Here is a 23,361-nt window from a genome sequence, read left to right as displayed (position 1 = left end):
AGAGGGCTTCCCTGAGGAAAATAAAGGAGACAAAAGTAAGGGGAAAGACAAGAGAACAAGAAAGGGATAAGATTGACACCTATTTGGATATATCCACAGCTGCTCCTCTTCACTTTCCCACTATTAGGACATCAGTCATGCTCACTGGTAATGAATGACCAGGGAAGGCTGTGCTACCTATCTAGTGTTTATACTTTCATAAGTAGTTTTCTTCTGTTTCCTGATTGCAGCTGGTGCTCAAGATCGAATTGGCTGGGCATTTGGCTTAGGCTTAGAAAGATTGGCCATGATTCTTTATGACATCCCTGACATCCGGCTCTTCTGGAGTGAGGATGAACGCTTTCTCAAGCAGTTCCGCGTGTCAGACATCAATCAGAAGGTGAAGTTTCAGGTAAGATGTCTTGTAAAAGTTAACTAAATAACAATCAAAATGATTATCTGGGATGGAAACAATCCAGTGCTCCAAAAGATATTGTTAAGTTTTAAAATCTTTTTAAATAGCTCCTTTAAAATAGAGTCCAACTGGATGCTGGTAGATCATGCCTGTAATCTTAGCTACTTAGGAGGCTCAAATCTGAGCATTATGGTTCAAAGCCAGCCAGGGCAGGAAAATCTGTGAGACTGTTATCTCCAATAAACCACTCAGTAAAAGCCAGAAGTGGCACAGTGGTTCAAGTGCTAAAGCATAGTCTTGAGCAAAAGAAGCTCAGAGTAAGCTCAGAGTACCTACATACATACATAGATACATATATACATTCATTTATGCCAGGTCCATAAATATTCAAAGGATTCTTAAGAGAAATTTCTGGAGAGAAATTCTGTGCATGAGGAAAGAGAATTATCAATCTTCTAAGCAGAGAGCCAGCTTTTGGTTTTATTCATGGTCATTTAATAGTATTTCTTAATACTATTAAATTTATCCTTTCTAATACTAAAAGACACTGGCTTATGGTTTTTATTTATAATGTACTATATGACTTTACCATTTTAATTTCATTCTATTTAAAAGCTTATCTTTTGTATACATATAATATAGAGGCTTTTTAAAACAAAGTTGTAAAATGTCTATCTTCTTTTTAAAATGTTGAATATACTTACATTTCAGACCGATATGATTGGTATTAATTCATCATCTTTGTATTTCTTTTCCCAATTTCCCCATCTATTCTTTATTCTTTTTTTAGGAAGTGAGGTTTATTCTTTTTGGGTTAGGCTTCTGTTTTATTTCTTCTGTTGCTATTTAATTTTACCGCTTAATCTGATTTTTACTGGTTACTGTATATCAGATATATATGTATATATATATAATTAATTCATCACACCAATATTATCAAATATACAACTTCATGTAATATTTAACAAATTTATAATGATATAGTTTTATCTACCTCTATTTTTGTGCTCTTGTCAGATTTTATTTTCACACATATTATATATAATATAATAATTTATTTCAACATTTGCTTCAAAAAGTTAATTGTGTTTTTAAAAAGTTATTTACTTTATTGCTGTATTACCCTTGCTATTTACCCATTCTTTTCAGTAGATCTTGGTTTTCTCAGTGATCATTTCCTTTATTCTGAAGAACTTCCTTTTTTTTTTTTTTTTTTTGGTCAGTCGTGGGGCTTGAACTCTGGGCCTGGGAGCTCTCCCTGAGCTCTTCAATTCAAGGCAAGTGCTCTATCACTTGAGCCACCACGCCATTTCCGGTTTTCTGTTGGTTTATTGGAGCTGAGTCTCACAGACTTTCCTGCCTGGGCTAGCTTTAAACCCTGATTGTCAGATGTCAGCCTCCTGTGTAGCTAGGTTTATGGGCGTGAGCCACTGGTGCCCAACAAACTTCCTCATTCTTATAGGATGAATCTTTTTCAGCTTTTATTTGTCTGGAAACACCTTTGTTTCATATATGTTTTTATGGGAATGTTTTCTGTGGATGTAGCTCTCTAAATTTCTAGATTCCTTTTTTTTTTCTTTTTGCCAGTCCTGGGACTTGAACTCAGGGCCTAGGCACTGTCCCTGAACTTCTTTTGTTCAAGGTTAATGCTCTACCGAGTGAACCATAGCACTGCTTCTGGCCTTTTCTGTGTGTGTGGTACTGAGGAATCAAACCCAGGGCTTCATGCCTGCTAGTCAAGTACTCTACTACTAAGCCACATTCCCAATCCCAATTTCTAGTTTTTAGTTTCCTCTTTCAGCACTTAAACCTATCATTTCATTGCCTTTCTTTTTCTGCCCTGGTTTTTAACAGTTCGACCATCTCTAGAATTTTCTGTCTATTGTCCTACCTGGGAGTTAACTGTATAGGCTAATGTTTTCAACCATTTAAAAATTTCTCATTTTGTCTCTCTTGCAACAATTCTGTTCCATGTAACAAGGATCTCTTGTTCAGTTTCCAGGAGCCTGTTCCTCCTTTTCTTCAAAGTCCGTATAAGCAAGTCTTTGGACGACCCATAATTTGACCACTACTATGTTTATAATGTGTTAGAAATTCTCAGATAGTATAGAGTTTCTCTGTCATGCTTCTTACTTCCTCCTTAGCCTTTCGGAGTCTTAACATCCAAATTTCTACAAAATGTTTTCAATGTAAACTATCCCTTTTATGTGTTTGTGTTCAAAATTCTTTTATATTATCCAGTCATAAGACCATTTCCACATTTTTAGAAATTTGTGACGAGCAGGACCTTACTTCTAGATACCAAAATATATGTTAGTTTCTGATTGCTGCTATGACAAATTAGATAAACTCAATTGCTTAAAACAATATGAATTTAGTACTTCGCAATTATGGAAGGCAGGAAATTAGTCTAACTGACATTAAGTAAGGTATCAGCAGGGATGTTCCTTCTGGAGGCTTGAAAGGAGACTGCATGCCTTTATCAGCTCTAGAGGCTGTCCTTTTTCCTTGGCTCACAGCTGTGCATTCTGTGTCCCTGTTTCCCTTCACCTTCTTGTTAGATCCCCTCACCAGTCTGAATGTCACCTCCCTCCAACAAGGACTTTTGTGACCAACTGGGTACTATTGAGATAATTCGTGATAATCTCCCCAATGAAGACCCTTTCTTAATGACATCTGTGAAGACCTTTTTGAGTATAAGATAACTTATTTACAGAGTCCAGGGATGTGGTCATATTGGGAGAATGTTATTTCTCCTGCCAACTATTTCATTTTATGTTCAGTTTCAGCATGCAAACTGCTTGTTTTTAGATATAACAGTTTTGTTGTTGGGACAAATAATGCTGTTGGTATTAGCAAATTTTTACTATTTGCACAGGGTGGTCATGTTTATGTATGTAAGAGGGGACTAAGGGACTTGTTTTGTTAACTTAAACCATTTGTTCTATAATCTCAAGAAGACGCTGGTGGGAGAGAGTATTGTCACAAAAGGGCCAAAGCTTGCTGGCAGTCCTAAGCTTATGTGTATTCTTGCTTGGGAACTCAAACAGCTTTTTGAGAACCCAGTTGTACAGAAGTAATGGAATATTCCTTTTCCTTCAGCTCCTTTCAGGCCCTCCCAAGTTTTGCTTCAGACTCTCTTGGCATCTGGGGTAATACCTTCTACAGTCTTCATGCTCTTGTAAACCCACCCTTTCAGCTGTGCAGATGGTCTACTTGGGACTAGGATCAGTCTCTCAATTTAACACCTTGAGGCTTCATCTATATGATTTTTTTGTTGACTACCTCAAAAGCTATTGTTCAGCTTTAGTAAGTAGGAAATTCAAGTTATTATGTAATTTATTTTTTACTTTTTGCCAGTATTGGGCCTCAGATCTCAGCCTCCTGAATAGCTAGGATTACAGATGTGAGCTGCTGGTATTAGGCTAATTCTTTTATTTTAATTTTTGTTTTTTATTTTATGTATCTCAAAAGCTTTTCTTGTTCTGGCTGTCTTAGCCCACCTGGATCATGCTTGAGACAAGTAGAAACACAGTATGATTATTTTGTCATTGAAGTGTTTCCTTGTTATATCCAAGAGTTTGTTGTACAAGAGTTCATCTCAAGCCAGGTGTCAGTGGCTCACACCTATAATCCTAGCTACTAAGATGGCTGAGATCTGAGGATTGCGGTTCAAAGCCAGCCCAGGCAGGAAAGTCCATGAGACTCTTATCTCTAATAAACTACCAGAAAACCAGAAGTGGCACTGTGGTTCAAGTGGTAGAGGGCTTGCCTTGAGCTGAAGAGCTGAGGAACAGCTCCCAGGCCCAGAGTTCAAGCTCCACAACTGAAGGAAAAAAAAACAAAACTGTATTTGGGCCTTTGTTATACATACTCCTATTTATCTTAACGCTCAATTTCAATGCATTGAACAGAATGTTCAATAATCAACTTTTATTCATTCTTCAAAAGTCTATAAATTGTGACTTCAATATTTAGGCCTACATAGAGAAATATTTGTTATATGAAAAATACTTGACATTGTACATTACAGTTATACATTTACTTAAGCACTATTAACTATATGTTTGTCCTTAGTGGCTCACCAATAATTCAGATATATTGGCTACTTTCTCCTAGAATCTGTCTCAGATACTCCTGCAACAGGAGTGTTTGAGCACGAATGCATTGGACATTGTTTGGAAGGCTTTGTGTACCTTCTCACTATTCTCTGATTGTTACTATTATTTTTCTCATTTACAAATGAAGAAACTAGCTATGTAGTCCCCTTTGTAGTAATATATGTGGGTTTTCTCAATCAGGGTTTCTAGGAGCTATTTCCTAAACTTTATCCTGACTTTATATTCATAGATTATTTATTCAGATCCAAAGAATTAAATTTTCCTTACAAACCTGTAATTGGTGTATAAGTTACAGAAAAGGAAATCATTGAGTTTAAATCACCTACTTTATAAATTTATAGGAGTAAGCTACATATATTAATAGTTCTAATGTGTAGACCAGTCACCTATGAGTCTTACTCAATATAGTATCTAGTTTATTTTTTCTGGGCCATTTGTTAAGTTGGCTAATGGTGCTGGTTCACAAATACACTTGTACCTGAAGTAATGATGGGCAAAATCATTAAACTTGCCATTACCTCCTCTGGTACCTCATCTGTAAAGTGAGGTCAGATTCTCTGTGCAGGTAATAAAACTTACTTCATCGAGTGTATTCTCCAGTTTAGCATTATGCAGAGCTGTTATTTTTTATATCTTTTATGCTTAATCTTGAAATTCCCTGCTTTGGTCTTGTCCTAACTTTGTTAACTTGAATGTCAAACAATGTTCCAATACTTTACACATAATTAAATGTTGTGAATTGCCTAACTTCTTCCCTTCTTTCCTCTTTTCCTCCCTCCTTCCCTTCCTCCTTCTCCCTTTTCCTTCATATTTATAACTGTCCAGATGAAGGGACTATGGGAATTGCACTGTCATCAGAGATATACTTGTGCACTTTAAGTAATTTGTGAAAGAAAAAAATTGAAGTAGCATTAATGAAATAAGATAGAATGACAAAGAATTTGATAGTCATCAGCAAGACAGTGACTCTGAGTTTCTCATATTAGCTTAGTCATATCTGCTCAGCCATGCCTAGATGTACAAGGGAAATTGTCAGAGTTTATGTGTGCCCTTTCTTTGGCTGCACTCATGATTGTTTGATCACAGGATGCTTCTTAAGATACGGGCTGATTCTTTCCACTTATTTATGTATGCCTTTTTGTAATCACAGTTCAGCATACCACTCATCTGGATATCAGTTTGTTGATGCCTGGCCACTTGTTGGATGCTATATGTGAAACACTGAAGTAAATACTTTGTCTATCATCAGAGCTTTTATTTATAACAATGGATGGGGTGGTTACTATAGATCTATTTTATAGTTGATGAAACTGAATCTTGGTGCCACCAAGTAAATACCATAGCAATACTACTAGTAATTGACAGAGCAAGAGAACCAGAGATCTTCTGTAAGTTCTGTTATTGCTGGTACAGAGATACTATGCTAGATGCTGCAATCAGTAAAGTGAAAATCATAATTCCTTACTTCAAGTTACTTCTAATCTGGAGGTAGAGACAAATTTCTCAAGTGACATTTAAAAAATAATATGAATTAATGGTGAAGCCACATATAGGTAGTTGTAAAATTTCACTGGTACTGACCAATGAATGTGGAGGTCAAAAATTTTCTTTCCTTCTTAATCCCTTTTTGCTAGTTAATTTTCTAAATCCTTCTTTGTCTCTCCAGAATTGTATTAGAGCTTGAGCCTGATTACTTGATAATCTCCCTGGCTTGGAAGAGCTCCTAGATCTGGTTTTGCTGTCATTATCATAAATGGTGTCTGATAGAGACTTAGTGCAGGATTTTGGTGTTTCCTCATTCCATTCTCTTGTAAATCTATCCAGCTGTAAGAATCCTACAAGCTTGTGTTGCAATGAAATTAGATTTTACTTTTTAAAACATTTTCTATGTGTGTTGTCTCCATCCTACCAAAATTCAAAGTGTATTACATGGTTTCTTTTGCTGAGAAGGAGATGCTCATGCTAGAAGAAACCAATAGAAAGAAGCATAGAAAGAAATGGGAAGATAATCACACATAGACCTTTTATGTGGGCAGTAAGCATCATTGACTTACAAATCAGAAGAGATGCTGTGGTAAGTTTGCAGACATATTTGTACTGGGAATCTTTATACTGCTCACCTGAAGCATTTATAACAATGCCTATTGCACTGTGTTCTATCCATGTTAATAATTATTTGCACCTCACCAATACCCTTCTTACTACCACCATGGCCACCCTCATAACTACTTCTGAGCAGACTATTGAGAAGAGAATCTTTATTCCTCATGATTCTTGGTCTTTTGTGTCCTCAGCTGCCTTCTGCAGCTAGCTTCACCACCATTGATGTTCTATAACCTGTGTCTTATGAGACTAGAATCTTGCATTGGCCCATAGTCTATTCTGTGTGATGTACTGAGACTCCATTTACATTGGAGACTGTTGTCAGAAGCCTGTAGATTTGACTATTTATGTTATGGTTTACGTAATTAGAAAATTGCAGCCACAGTTTCTTCTTGTTTATTAAAGTACTTAAAATTCAAGAGATTTCTTGGTATCATCCAGCACCATTTTCTTGCATTGCAATGATGTGTTTTTTGTGACCTTTATATGTATTCACATGTGATATCCTAATTATGTTTTGTTGGCTTTCAACCCAATGGAACTGTACAAGAACTTCCTGTTGATAGACAACATGTTAAACCTTGAGTCTTTCCAGTATCTATAAAACTGACAAATTATGGGCAATGTATTTTAGGAATCATCTGTCAATCTAGAAGAAATTCAGGTATTACTAGTGTTAAAATAAATAAATAAATAAATAAAATACTGTCAGAAACATCTAAACTGGGCAATCATAACTGATGGGTCATAAAGCCAAAAGGTTTTAGGCAGAGATCATCAGATTAGGCAGGAACTGACATAGAAATATAGAACATATCATGTAATTAAGTGCTGATGGGAAGGTCAGTGCTTTTGGGAAGATAAGTGCTTTTTCCTGGTAAAAATATAGAAAAGGAATTGATACAGAATCATGTTAAGAATAGCAAAAACGCTCCTCAACGGAAAGAACACTGCTGGAGGAATATCAATACCAAATTTCAAACTCTACTATAAAGCCATAGTAATCAAAACAGCTTGGTATTGGCCTAAGAACAGACCTCAGGACCAATGGAATAGAATTGAAAACCCAGAAATGAACCTACAGACCTATAGCCATCTAATCTTTGATAAGGGAGCTAAAACAATAGACTGGAACAAAGACAGCCTCTTCAGTAAATGGTGCTGGCAAAATTGGTTAACTACTTGTAGAAAACTAAAACTAGATCCTTATATATCACCCTGCACCAGAATCAACTCCAAATGGATCAAAGGCCTTGAACTCAAAGCAGACACTCTGAAAACATTACAGGATGGAATAGGAGAAAGCCTAGGTCTCCTGGCTCAGGCCGAAATTTTCTGAATAAAGACCCAGAAACACAACAAATCAAAGAAAGGTTGGACAAATGGGATTGCATAAAGTTGCAGAGCTTCTGCATGGCAAAGGACATAGCTAGCAAGATCAATAGAAAGCCCACGGATTGGGAGAAGATCTTTACTAGCCATACAACGGACAAGGGTCTCATATCTAAAATATACCTGGAACTCAAAAAATTAAATCCCCCAACAACAAATCCTCAAAGAAACAACTGGCCAATAAACAAGTGGGTGAAAGACTTAAAGAGAAACTTCTCTGAAGAAGAAAGAAGGATGGCCAATAGACACATAAAGAAATGCTCAACATCCCTAGCCATAAAAGAAATGCAAATCAAAACAACATTGAGATACCACCTCACTCCAGTTAGAATGGCAAAAATCAAGAGCTCTAACAACAGATGCTGGAGGGGATGTGGACAGAAGGGAACCTTACTTCATTGTTGGTCGGAATGTAAACTTGTTCAACCACTTTGGAAAGCAGTATGGAGGTTCCTCAAAAGACTCCACATAGAACTCCCCTATGACCCAGCAATCCCACTTTTGGGCATTTACCCAAATGTTTACAAACAAGACCACACTAAAGCTACCATCACAACTATGTTTATTGCAGCATTATTTACCATAGCTAAGATATGAAACCAACCCAGATGCCCCTCAGTAGATGAATGGATCAAGAAAATGTGGTATATATACACAATGGAATTCTATGCCTCCATCAGAAAGAATGACATTGCCCCATTTGTTAGGAAATGGAAAGACTTGGAAAAAATTATATTAAGCGAAGTAAGCCAGGCCCAAAGAAACATAGGCCCCATGGTTTCCCTTATTTGCAATATCTAGTATATGTATGAGTCAAGCGGAAAAGGTCAGATAATGTGATGTTAGGAAAATGAACCCTTAGATATGTATTTTAATGTTTTTTTCTTTCATGCATGTGTTTCTAACGCATTTATAAGATTATTTCTTTGTTGCTTTGTATGTCCCTCCCCCACAGTATAACCCCTGCTTTCACTATATTTGATGTCAGTATAACTTGTGGAGATGGGGAAAAACAAGTCATTTAAGGATACAGGTGGACCTGTTGCAACAATGAGAAGTACAAGTTGTCATGTCCAAAATGAGCTTTACAAGGTCGGTGCGGGGCGGGGGGGGGGGGGGGGGGGGAAGGGGAAGGATTGGGACTGGGGGGGGAGGGGGGAGGCTGAGAGGGGATGTGAAGGGTAAACAGAGGAGGAGGCTGCAATACTTGGTAAAAAATGTACTCATTATCCTGCCCATGTAATTTTAACCCCTCTGTGCAGTATGTTCACAAATAAAATAAAATTTAAAAAAAAAAGAATTATGTTAACATAGTTGTAGGAATGCTTTTGACGTTAACCAGGAGAGGACTCAGTTAAAAAATGGAATAAATAAGAATATAAGTAGTAAACTTTCAGTGCTACTCGAGAACTCTTCGCACTTATTCCCTCAGGACTGAAAGATGATGGCAGGAGTATCAAATGTTATGTTGTACAACAACAGAAACAAGAAACAACTTTTACTTGCTTTCTTCAGTGTGTCCTCCCAGATGTTGCTAAGTCTCACCTTCAGGATGACATAGGAGGTCTATGAGGATGGCCTGTTCTTTCCTGGTATTTAGACCGAGTGCTTGTGCTTATGCATTATTGCACAGGCAACAGCACCAGATTATATAGTTAGGCTATGTCAACAAAATGGGACTTTTTACTGAATCCTTAAAAGAAAAAATAGACTGTTGTTTATGAAATTATGGAAGCTATTCTGGCCTAAAATCTTTTATTTTTTTCTGACTAGTATTTGAAATTCCCTTAAGTTTAGCCCTTTGACCTTTAGTCCAAACACAAACTGTCCCTTTGCCTAGAACTGGTCATGCCTACTTCCATGGAAAACTGGGAAGTATTTGGTTATGCAACTTTTATTTCTGTTTAAAAGACAGCACAGAAATCAGTGTCATTCTGAAGCACTCATCTGACTTATTGGCCAAAAATGAAAAGAGTACTGAAATGCTAATTTCAAGACAACCCAATCTAGGAATGAGAGTCCAGATTTTTCAAGACACTAATGAATGGAGCACCCCCACCACCACCACCACACACACACAAGTAATCCTAGTTCCTCAGGAGGCCAAGATAGGAGGATGGAGCTTCAATGCCAGTCTTGTCAGGGATGTTTACAAGGTTCTTATCTCCAACTAACCACTACAAAACAAGCCAAAAAAACTAGAAGTGGAGTTGTGACTGTGACTCAAGAGATATAACACCAGCCTTGAACAAAAAAGCTAAGAGACAGAATGCCCAGTTCCTGAGTCAACTAGAGTAGAAAAGTTCGTATTATTGATGCAGGACCACTAATCAAAGTAATTTACCTTACTAGAACTAATTAGTCAAGAAAAGTAAGAGTAACTCTTAAGTGACTGTATGTTTTCCTATAGAAAAGAGCAAACAGATCTATTCACTGTTTGAATTGAGACATTCTTCTCCTCTACCAGAGACTGAGATGAACATTAGGGTTTCTCTAACATGTAGGTCTCACAGGCTGCCTGTGTTTTGACAGAGGAACAAGAATTTGCAACTACATTTTGGCACAGTTTTTCAAATTGTGCATTTATGTTGACACTTTTGTGTGTAATCTTGTGTGCAGAAAATGAAGGTTTAAGAAAGCAGTAAGTCATAGTAGATAGCCTAATTATTCTTTGTCTCTTGGCTAGTTAGTGAATTAAATGTTTTTTTTTCAGTGTGAAAAAAATTTTTATTTTCCCAGTCCCTAATTAAATGTATAAATGATAAGATATAACTTCACAGAATAGTAAATTATAAAGAGATAGCCGTTGGAAGAGTTCATCTGATAGAGTTGGAACTCCTGGGTAACTACTACCAGGAATCAATTTTATATTTCTTTTTAATCCTTTTTTCAAAGATGAAGAATCCTAAACTTGTGTTTCTAGATTTGTTGAGTAATAACAAGATAGAGCCTGCCATTTTGCTATGGATTTGTACTACAGATTGTTTTAAAGAATAAAAACTCTAGAAATGTAGTTTCAGACCCTCTGTTCCCCAGGTGTTGTTCCCCTTCCTGCTGTCTTCCTCGGAGATCACCAATCACTTCCTTTGGATATTTATTCTTATGCTATTGCTGAATTTGTATGTGTCAGAAAAAGAAATTTAAAAAAATTTAAATCGCTTAGCCATAGCACTTAAAAAGGAAAAATCCAGAATATTGTGGGAGGAACTTCATGAGCAAATTTTAATATTTCTATGTAGATGCAGTGAGAAAATAGTAGCCTCCCCTCTCTCCCACAAACCCCCCCCCCCCCAAAAAAAAAAAAACAAGTGAAAGGATTAATCAGATGCTAAGGCTTTTTTTCAAATCCCACAACAATTGTGAGACTGTGGAGGTGATTCACTGATAAGCACATAGTCACCATAGTCACCATGGAATGAAGGAAAAGCCAAGAAGCATACCTGTCCCCACTATGCATGACTTACGGAAATACTGGCACTGTGAGCAGAAGCAAGATGAAGTATCTTTTAGCAAGTGGTTCAGGGATAATTGGGTATCTACATGATAAAAATGAAAGTTGACCCCAAAGATCTCATTATTCAGAGATGAATTCCAAGGGGGGTTGTAGATAAATGCAAAAGGGAATTTACTAGCTTACTGCTTTTGAAAAGAAAAAAAGATTCTCATTGGAATAAATTGAATTGAGGAGATTGAACTAATTGAACTATGGTAATATAAAATTAAAATCTAATTAAATGTCTGATCTCAAAAGTTTTGAAATGGGTATTTATTTAAAGTGGTTGCTGAAGTTTTCTGTAGAGCATTTTATCAAATTAAGGATGTTTCCTTCTATTACTAGTTTGCTAAGAATTTACATCATTAATGCATGTTAAAATGTATCAACCCCTTCAATATATTTTGAGGTGTTCTTGTGATTTTTTCAGCTTTATTCTGTTACTATGGTGATATTTGGTTGTTTTGAATGTTAAACTAATCTTCTATTCCTTAAAAAATGTATGTGTGTATATATATATGTATAAATATCTTGGTTATAATATATTATCTTTTTATATAGTTGTGTGTTTGATCTGCTAATATTTGTTTAGGATTTCTAAGTCTTTGTTCAGAGATTTATTAGCCTGTAATTTTCTGTCTCATCATATTCCTCTCAGGTTTTAGTGTTAATATTTGGCTATTTTAATAAAACTAGTTTGGAAGTATTTCCCTTTTGTAGTCTCTAGAAGGGTATTTTGAAGGTTTGTTATTTCTGATAAATTTGATCAAATTTATCAGTGAGGTCATTGGGGTAGAAGTTTCTTTGTTGGAAGATTTTAATCAGAAATTAAATTTTTAATAGTTTTAGAAATTCTTGACCTATTAAGTACTTAATAGTCTTAAAAGCTTTTTTGAATAGTTTAAAGCTATTCAGCAACTTAAGTCTATTCAAATTTTGAACTTTCTGGGTGCCAGTGGCTTACCTATCATCTTAGTTACTCAGGAGACTGAAATTCAGAGGATCAGATTTTGAAGCCAGCAGCAGCAGAAAAATTCATGAGACTTCATCTCCAAAATAAAGAATGGGTTGGGAAGTGTGGCTCAAATGGTAAAAAGCCAGCCAAGTATGTGTGATGACCTGAATTCAAACCCCAGAACCTACACACAACACAGACACACACACAGACACACACACACACACACACACACTCACACACACGTTAGCATATATATTTTATTTGGGGTCAGTTCAATTAATTTTTTTTCTAGTAATTTGTTCTTTTCATCTATGCTTTTAGATGTATTGCTATAAAGTTGTTAATTCTATATTCTTTTTATTCTGACATTTAAAAATCACAATTTTAAATTAACTAAGAGTTAAGCACACTTACTAATGTTAATCAGATTTTTTTGCCCACCATTTCTGCATGTCAAACCTCTTACAGTTTCCTCCTCCTCCTTCTTTTGAAAGAAATCTGGAGGCTTGTACATGGAATTTTAAGTGGTAAACTCTCAAATATTGAGTGTCTGAAAATGTGTTTTCAGTCTTCAATTTTTTTTCTTTTGTGTTTTTAATTTTTTCTTTTTGGTACTGAAGATTGAGCCCAGTATCTTATACATGCTAAGCATGACTCTAATATAAATGAGATCATGTAATATGTGATTTTTTTTAAACTATAATGCTTTTATTATCAGAATGTATCAAACACTGATCTTTTTATAATTCAGCAATACTGCCTCAGATTCACAGTTTTACAATATCCAAGAATAAGTGTGATCGGTTGCAGTTTTTCAGAATAGAATAAAATCTTTAGCTTTCATGGTTCAAATGTAATAATAAGAAACATGACTACTTCAGCCTAAGTTACACATGGCCACAAAAGAACACAAAAAGTATGAATTTTCCAGAAGCATACTCCATTTGAGCAGTCTTAGACCCCAAAATAAGTAAGCTTCTAACCTGAAAACATTAAACGTGTTAACTTACGTTGATTTAACTCAAAAATCAAAATATAATGTCATCTCCCAGGATTCATTCTCAGACTCAGGCCAAGGTCTACCAAGAGTACTTCAAGTAAATCATTGTAGCATTTGAGAAGAATCATACCTCTGGGGAAAGATAACCCCAGCATGCTTTGTTACAAAGGATACGTTACAAAAACTACCATAACCCGTACTTAGCACTGCCTTCACGTTCCCAAAATCTCATGAAATGATCACCTCAATTGCCTGTATAGTGAATTTTAACATAGTGTGACCAAAACAGATATAAAAGAGATCTGGAGCCACTGATAAGCAAAGAATGAAAGAGTAACAGTGCTGCTGTTGATTTCTAAATGTCAGAATGGTAAGCCTGTGAGTGTTGCTGTTGTAGAAGAGTTCTGTGACATGAAGATTCCTTGTTCACATGTCCTCCCATATGTAGATAGCTAGTGTCTTGCCTTTAAAGGCAATACAGAAAGATTCTTCTATTTGTTTTATGTAGTTAACATTTTAGTAGCATGTGCTCCAACACAAATCTTCAAGTGTCAGAGGTATTTTGCATATGACAAGTAATTGATAGTGTTTGACTTTTTGTGTCTTGACTGACTTTCTTCACATAATGTCTTCTAAGTTCATCCATGTTGTAGTGTGTGTCAGTTTTTCCTTTTGTAAGGTCAAATCGTACTCCATTGTATGTATGCACCATGCTTTGTTTATTTATGTACCTCTTGTAACTATGGTAAATAATACTGTTATAATCCTGATATACAGCTATCTACTCTTATTTTTATAATTGTACATATTTATATGATACTATATGGCATTTATAGATATAGGTATGTGTTATATGATATTTAAGTCAAGATATGCATCTCTTTTATATGTTTACCACATAAGAATATGTCTCTGAGACTCTTCTTTCCGCTCTTTTGAGCATATACATAGAATTACTGAAGTATATGGTTATTCTGCTTTTAATTCTTATGAAGAACCATTTTTCATAGTGGCAACATTATTTTACATTCTTATCAACAACACAAGCCTCTATTTTTCACTCCTATTTTTTTTGGTGGTGGTAATAGTAGGGTTTGAATTCCAACCCAAATCTTTTTTTTTAAGATCTTTTCTGATAACATTAGCCATCCAGTGAATATGAAATAAGATCTCATTGTAATTTTGAATTGCATTTTGTCAATAATAAGGGCATGTACTTATTGGTCATTTGTATATTTTTGCAGTAATATCTGTTCAAGTATTTGTCCAGTTTTAATTTGGGTTTCTATGTTTTTTTCTCACTTTTACATATCTATTAAGAAAATCATTCACAAATTTTGCCGTATTGCTATTTAACAATATAGGTCACATTATAACGTATCATAGTCAAAAACTCTACATAACGTATTTAGACCATTATTGGCTACAAGGTAATTACTATCTATATATGTTTTTGATGTCTATTTTTGTTATCTCCATTTTCTGGATACATATCTTATTTGTTGGCTTCATATCATCAACCTACCTCTTCTGCATTTAAGTTTCTGGAGGAGAAATATTGATTCTAGTGTTCTTTTAAAATTATTCATGTATTTATTTTTTCATATGACAAGGCAAGCAGATTTACCTCTCCTACCATTTTTGAGTATATGTGATGGGAAAGAATGGATCTGGGATTAAGAACATTTGGTTAGTAGATCTATTTTGATTAGTTACTAGCTCTTTCGTCCTAGCTTCTCTGTCACTGTTTCTAGTCACAGGCTATTTTATGTTCTCTGATCCTGTAAGAGTAAGTTGTATTAACTTGTCTTCTCTGCTAGTCAACCTCACATTTCACTGTTATTCCTAACATTCATTTTGCCATAATCTTGCCAGCTTAGAAAAAGAACAAAGTGGTTAAGAAACAAAATCATGACTGTTTCTGGGCCCTAATTCTTCTGTAAAAATCATGCCAAATGATAGGAAGATCACAAAACTAGTTTCAAATTCAAGATCAGAAGAACCAGAAGCTGATAATATGTCATCAGGAAGTAGAACTACTAATCTTTAACTTTTACACCTCCTGTAGAACTATTAATTCTTAAGCCCACAAGGGGTACAGTCAGTTCTCCTTCCTAGCAACTTTCCTTATAGGTAAAAGTATCTGGACCATTTCCTCCCCATGGGCATTCCCATGGCGGCTGCCTCTACAGTGGAGAGTGGGTGTTGATAAAAGACCTGGGATATTGAAGAAACCCTCTCTGTGTTGGCTAATGATGCCAACAGTGCAAAGCATTAGTCTTTTTCTGGTTCTTTCTATGCCTGTCTTTGTCCTTCCATCGTTCTCTCTGTCTTTCTTGCTGTGTTTTTCCAATTGACATTTTCCCTCATTCTGTTTATGCTCCACAATGTGGTTCTGATTCAGGTTAGGTTGTTAGCACAGCAAGGAAGAAACAGTCCCAAGCTTCATGGAACACACAATGGGAGCTATTTCCCTGCGAGTTTCTGAGACTACAAATGTTGCATGTGCAATTTGGCAGGATTGATACCAAGCACAAGTAACATTATCTGTTACTCTAAGCATCTACTCTTGTGCTGGGCATCAGGCTTACTAATGCATATACAGAGAGTAAGAAGTTCCTGTCAGGCCAAAAATGGGAAGGAAAGTGAAGTGTGATAAAAGCCTGATGACAAGATACAGCCAAACTTCCTATGAAAGGAGTGTTCTGAGGGAGGGTGGGAAATAGGCATCTGGGAACCGGAGATAAAGCCCTGGCTGTGTGTGGATTGTCTCTGGAAACAGCAACACACTCCATTTCGTGATCGGATTTCCATATTAGACAAATCTTAGCACTAATAATTTGGAGAATTGATTGGGGCTATGTGGCTATTCAAGGCCTAAAGCTGAAGAAAAAATAAATAAGAGATATAGAAAGAAATTAGCACTAGACATTTAGGAGACAACATTGAAAGGCTTTGGGGGCCTGATGTGATACAAAAGGACATTGACTCAAGTTACCGTCTAATTGATATCCAGCTGTCATTGAAAATTAAAGGGTCACTGTTAGATCTGGGTGCAGTGTTGCATGCCTATAATCCCAGCTACTTGAGGAGAATCACTGTCTGAGTTCAGCCCCAGGCAAAAATGATAACAAAACACAAAAAGGGATGGAATGTGTCTCAAGTGGGAACACTACTGCCTGAAGTATAAGGCTCTGAATTTAAACCCCAATATAGCCAAAAGGGAGTCTTTGCACTGTTAATAATTATGTTGCCTCTAAGGGTGCAAACAAGGATAGATTGGGCCAGTCTAACATTTATCACCATAGGTAAAGAAAAACTTGGTGCAGATGATTTCCTTGCATCTGTCTAAGGGAACTGAGTGAATGAGAAACAGACAAATGTTGCATCCAAATCTGTCCAAATGAATGTATTAGGGTAAAAATTGATGCTTTGTTATTGTTGTTATTGTCTTTGTTTTGTTTGTTTTAAGCGGCAAAGTCCTTAGTTGAGCCTTTGGCTGCAGATAAGGCTAGACCCAGGTGGCTGTTAATTGTGGAGAGCAAGTAAGAACTGAGAGGATGAGAACTAAGACCATCCTTTTAAAAGGATGGTCCAAGAGGGCTATGTCTAAGGGTGTGCATGTCACTTCCAATAGTGATGTTGGTAAACAGGTACTAGCACAAGTTGGTACAGGGGAATTGCTGGTAGGAAGACAGTGAAAAAAAGATCAAGCAGTCAGGTGTAAGGACTGTTCCACAAAAGTGATTCACATGATTAGTGGGGTAGTCAAGAAGAGGGATTGTGATCTTACTGTGTTGTTTGCAGTTATTTCTTCTTTCTTAAACTTCTTTGGTATATTCCCTTTTGTCATTGCTTTTTGATTGATGTATCTTTTGCCTTATATATAAGTTTACCTGATTTGGGGAGGGGAAGGGGAATCACAGAAATCGGAGGACAAAGGGTGAACCAGCTCAGCAATGATACTCATTTACTATGTTGGAAATGAACTTTACAATTTAGGTGGGAGGGGAGTGTTGTGAGGGGGAAAAGTGGGAGAAAATCAGGGAGGGTGTTAAAAAGTGGGGTGGGGCGGGAATTACATAGCAGGCATCCAGTTCTCCACATCCTGTCTAGCTCACTCTACTACTGGCTGGGACTGCTCTAGTCCCCTGAACCTGGCCTAAGGATAGTTACAGGAATGCTAATCATCAAGGAAGCTCAATTTAACATTTCTTTTGAAGTTTAAAACCACAGTTGTTCTGAGTTTTGAGCAGTCCCTTCTCTTAAATATTTCTATATATTAAACAGTAAATGTTTCTCAACTGAGGACTGAAAATAAGGAATACAAATTAGAATAAGATACTGTAGTAACTGCTATTTACATTTAACTGAAATAATCTCTTTGAGTTTATTTTGGTAGAAAGGTAAGATAGTGAGAAGAGGATAGTGAGAGTTCACTTGAATTATTTCTGAAAGTTTTGACATCTTGGATATTACAGTATGCCTTCACATTCAGGGGTGGTGACAAACTGTAACCTCTTACCTTTATTTCACTCTTCTGTACTTACTTTGCATTTGTAATATTGTACTGCCATAACATTTGTATCTTCTAAAAGCAATTCAGTTTGTCCTCTTCCCAGTTCAGATTTCTGGGTGGTGGTGGTGGTGGAGGTGGTTGTTTTGTCAGTTTTCTTCTCACCCAGTTTCCCAATTAACACCTTGTTAACTGCATACCTTCTCCATATAAATCATATTGTGCCATTTAACTTTTGTAAGGAAAGAGAGAATCTGAAACACGTTCTTGTTGATAGATTGATTCCACTTCGTGTATTGGTACCTTTAGGTATGGAGCCTCCATATCACAGAGAAAACCAGGTAGTTTAATCTGTTCTAGAGCTGAGAGGAAGAAGATCCTTGGCAGGCCCTGGCAGCAGGCTCCTTCCCTGCATGCTTATAGTAGCTATGCAGACATCTCCAGCTGTAAGCCTCAGCAACCAAGTCTGACAGCTGGGCTCTTCTCCCTATCAGCTTCCACTCATTTCTCTGAGGAAGAAGCACTGAACCACTTCCATTGCTGTGCCACTCTGAGATCATTTTCATTTATTTTCTCATCCTGAGGTTAGCTATATTTCCTAGTATAGCAAAAATAAATAGACTTACTGACTGTTCCATTTTCAGATTTTTCATGAAGACTTGGTAACTTTACACTCAAATGGTTATTCATTTATTATACTTACTTCCACATATTGCATCTATTAAAGACAAATGTGTAACCATTAGTATGTAAATTGAACTTGGGCCTGAATAAATGAGGTAGAGTATCAAACTTTATTTATTGACTAATTAATTTTATTGTAATCAGAGGAGAGCCTATAGAATGTATAAAACTATGCACTATGAGCTGCATGAGTAAAAACAGATGTCAATTTCATTTTGGCCTGGCTTAATTTATGCCAACTTTGTGACTTATGGGTCTAATACTTTCATTTCTAAGTGATTTCAATGTTTACTTAGCGATTAAATAATAATAGATAATTTAATGGTCAAGGTTGTGGAATCATATAAAAGAGAGTCTCACAGAAGCACAGAGAAGTCTTCCCTCTTTTACATAATTTAAACATTTCACAATGTATGCATGTATCAAAGCATCACACAATACCCCATGAATAAGTATAATTTTTTTAAAAAATATCAGTTTAGGGCTGGGAAGGTGGCTCAGTGGTAAAGTGCTTGCCTTGTATGCATGAAGCCCTGGGTTTGATTCATCAGCACCACATAAGCAGAAAAGGCTGAAAGTGGCACTGTGGCTCAAGTGACAGAGTGCTAGCCTTGAGCTGAAGAGCTCAGGGACAGCGCCCAAGCCCAGAGTTCAGGCTCCACGACTGGACCCAAAAAAAAAAAAAAAAAATCAGATTAAAGGTAGTGGGACTGGGAGTGTAACCTAGGGGTAGAGCACATACTCAGCATATACAACTCAACCCCTGGTCCCAGTAAATAAATGGATAGATAAGTACATTATAGATAGATATGAATAGATGAGTAGATAAAAGAAAAACATCTGGAAAGAAGGCATGGACAGGCTTTTTGTTGTATTGCCCGTATTTGGCATTTGCACAAATGACACAATTTCTTCAGAGCCCTCTGGTGGTGACATTTCTCGCCACTCTCCATACCCTCACTGGTGGCCTAGTGATACCAGTCCTTGGGTGGGTCTTTTGCCCTCCAGCCAATTACACAGTTACATAAACTTTTTTTTTGGTCGGTCATGGGGCTTGAACTCTGGGCCTGGGCACTGTCCCTCAGTTCTTAAGCTCAAGGCTAGTGCTCTATCTACCATTTGAGCCACAGTGCAATGTCTGGCTTTTTCTATTTATGTGGTGCTAAGGAATCGAACCCAGGGCCTTTGAGCCACCTTCCCAGCCCCTACATAACCTTTTATACATCAAGAAAATGCATTTCTAATTAAGTTTACAAATTTATTTCACAATCACAGTTGATCCACCCAGATTATAACATCTGACTCTCCATCCTGCTGTGTGTCCTACCACCTCTGTGCTGTTTCTACCAAGTTCTCTGGCTTCTTATCTATCCACTGTTTCTTGCCCATTCTGCTATATTACTCAAGCCACACTCTGCTCCACCAGGCCAGACTGAGCCTATGGCTGAGTGCTTCAGTAGTTCTCTCCAAGTACTAACCTGTACTTTTTTACCCTTTCATTTCTGTCTGCTTTGTCAGACCTTTTGTATCCAATTAATCATTTCCTTGCTTAGACCTGTTGGCTCCATGTTGAACATGCCTTAAAAATAAATAGCCCCTCTATAAATGAAAGATCCACTTTGAGTTCTGGGTTTGTGCTACATCCTCCTAGCTCCTTCCTACTCTAGCCTTTACCCACTTTATCTTATCATTGGGAAGATCTGTCATGTAGTGTGAATCTTTCCTCTTCTGACTTCTCTACATCTTTTTTCTATATTTCTCTCTCTAGTAAATCTACCAAGGGAGAGTTTGGGGGATGGCATTCAGAAATCATTTTCTTAACATACTCCCAGTGATTCTTATATGTTTGAGTGTTTGAGAACCCATGGCCACACTGTTGTAGTAAGAACTTACTAGGTTCCTTTTAATCTGGTTCTTGCCATTTCCAACAATCCCCAAAATACATTATTACTATCATATTTTGACCATTTCTCAATAATTCCTTGTGGCTTCCAAAGGGATCTTGATCTCCTTAATATTTGTGGGGAATCTTGATCTCATTCATATATATATGAGATCAAGATATATATATATATATATATATATATACATATTTATGCATATATATGTATATGTATTTTTTTCCGGTACTGAAATTTGAACTCTGGGCCTTCCTAGTGGGCTTACTTGCTCAGTTCTCTCACTTGAGTCATGCTTTAAGCATGTTTTGTTTGTTCTTTTTTGTCTGTTTTTGTTTGTTTGCTTACTGGTTATTTTGGAGGTCAAGTCTCTGAAGTTTTTCTGCCTTGGCTTTTAAGAATGATCTCCAAGTCTCAGCCTCCTGAGTAGCTAGGATTACATTTGTAATTCTAGAACTATAATGCAGCCTCCTAAACATTTTATCTAGGGTGTTTTTCTTTAAATACCCGAGATTCTCTTGTCTCTGCTTTCCTTAGGCCCACCTTTTAACATCACATAGTACTCAAGTTCTCTATTGGTCTGTTGCCTCAGCAAGCCTCTAATAAGAATATCTGTTGTGATCTGGATCCTGTGCTCAGTTATCTCCTTTGTTCTTGTCACATGCTTCCATGGTTCTTAGCCAATTTTTTAATTTTTCTCAGGTCCTTGGAAATACTCTATATCTTTTTTTGGGGGGGTGGGGGTGGGGGGTCAGGTCGTGGGCCTGAACTCTGGTCCTGGGCGCTGTCCCTCAGCTCTTCAGCTTAAGGCTAGCGCTCTACCACTTGAGCCACAACACCACTTCCAGCTCTTTTCTTTTTGCTTATGTGGTGCTGAGGAATCGAACCCAGGGCCTCAGGCATGCAAGGCAAACGCTCTACCACTGAGCCACCTTCTCAGCTTAATACTCTATATCTTGACAGATGGCTGGGTTATAAGAGTATCTAGATGAATAAAAATCATAGCAATATATACTTACGTTTTGCACATTTAATTATCTGTAGTGTGTGTGTGTGTGTGTGTGTGTGTGTGTGTGTGTGTGTGTGTGTGTGTGTGTGTGTGTGTGTGTTGGTCCTAGGGCCTGAATTCAGGGTCTGGCACTGTCCATAAAAACTCAGGCTTTTATGTTCAAGGCTAGCACTCTACCACTTTATTCACAGCTCCACTTTGGGCTCTTTGGTGATTTATTGGAGATAAGAATCTCATGAACATTCCTTCCTGGGCTGGCTTCAAACCATGATGTTCAGATCTCAGCCTCCTGAGAGGCTAGAATTACAAGTGTCAACCACTGGTACTTGGCCCATCTGTAGATTTTTGTACACAACTTTCCAAAATACAGTATCATTTAAAATATAAAACTCTTGTTACAAGGATTTTTCTTACAATGTTATGAATCATCACTTCAGAAACCATTAGAATAAATAATAAACTATTCTAATTTGAGGAAAAGCATAATAACTATATTGAGAACAATAGGAGTGAGTTTCTTATTATTTGAGATGGGAATTACAGATATAGAAATAGTCAAACATAATTCCTGGTTGTAAGATTAGAATCAGAGATTTTTTTATAAACTCATAATATCTTTGAATAAAAAATTGGAGCATGACACACACCTGTGATCCCAGTACTCACAAGCCCCAGACAGGGGATCTCCAGTCTCAGGCCAGCCTGGGCTTTATAGCAAGTCCCCGTTCAAAACAAAAGGAAAAAATGTTTGTATATGTGTTACTCCTTCTTAGTTCTGCCCACTTTGAGGGTCTAAAAGCCACAGTAGCCGTGAACAGCCTTGGTGCCTGTATCTTGGTTGCTAAATACCATTTTCCATTAAATGGAAATATAGCTCCTTGTCAAAAAAAAATAAACCTGGATCTATGGCTAGGGCAGGACAAAGGAAATGATGAGCTTGGGGGGAGGGGATATTGAACTTTATATGATTTTATATATTTTTGTTTCTCTCCCCACAATCATTTTGATTTTGCTCACTTTTTCCTTAAAACTGCTCCTTCTGAACTATGAGGGAGAAAGACTTCGTGTCTCTGATAAGCATGGAGCCAGAAAGTGGGATCAAAAATACATATATTGAATGTCTATATAGGTCTATTTGCAACATTAATTTCAGCTGCTGCTTCATGAAGTTTGATAGTATTTCCATTTCATTGGTCTAAGAATGAGTAGGAGTTAAGTCCTCTGTCTTCAGCACTAGCAGCTCCTTCCTAGGTACCAGTGTAATTCTAGGGCCCAATAACAAGTTTTCCGCTTGAGCACCACATCCCATCCTGCTCTCTCACACAGTCAGAGCAGCTAGGAACACTCTCTCAACTGAGCCATTGCCCTAACCACCCTGGGGTGGGAACTCCACATAGCAATGAGGTTCTGCTCAACCATACTGACCTTTATGGTGCACAATCTGTGCACTGTTCCAGACTCAAATGCCCATAAAGAAGCCTTGGCAGGCATGGGTGGGAATAGACTTTAATACCTTTTTTATTTATAATAAAATCAAATAGTTATTTAAAAGAGAAAATACAAAGATAAGAACAATGGTGGTAATAGGTTACTGAATTCAAGTCCCAACTCTGCTGCCTTACTGAATTTAAGATTGCTTGGGGCTTGTATTCTCATCTGCAAAATAAGAAATTAATTCCTACCTGTAGGATCAGGTAGTTGTGAGGATTAAGGAGTTTAAATACAACTGAAATCTCTTAGCACAGTGCCCTACCTAAAGAAAACATTAAATAAATCTTAGCTACTATAGCTAT

At 36.9% G+C, this 23,361-nt stretch overlaps 1 protein-coding gene across 1 annotated transcript in view; it reads left to right on the top strand.

Annotated features, from left to right (window-relative positions):
* The first annotated feature begins 227 nt into the window (after positions 1-227).
* LOC122114036 (phenylalanine--tRNA ligase, mitochondrial-like) overlaps positions 228-23,361 on the top strand; it is a 209,302-nt gene continuing 186,168 nt past the window's right edge. The window contains exon 1 of the mRNA XM_042687149.1: positions 228-391. Within this exon, the coding sequence (XP_042543083.1) occupies positions 287-391 (105 nt within the window). The 5' untranslated portion in view covers positions 228-286. The remainder of the gene's footprint in view (positions 392-23,361) is intronic.

This window comes from Dipodomys spectabilis, unplaced genomic scaffold, assembly GCF_019054845.1.
Source record: "Dipodomys spectabilis isolate Male_0828 unplaced genomic scaffold, ASM1905484v1 ptg000104l, whole genome shotgun sequence".
NCBI classification, from domain to species: domain Eukaryota; kingdom Metazoa; phylum Chordata; class Mammalia; order Rodentia; family Heteromyidae; genus Dipodomys; species Dipodomys spectabilis.
This window is presented reverse-complemented; position numbering and strand designations above follow the sequence as displayed.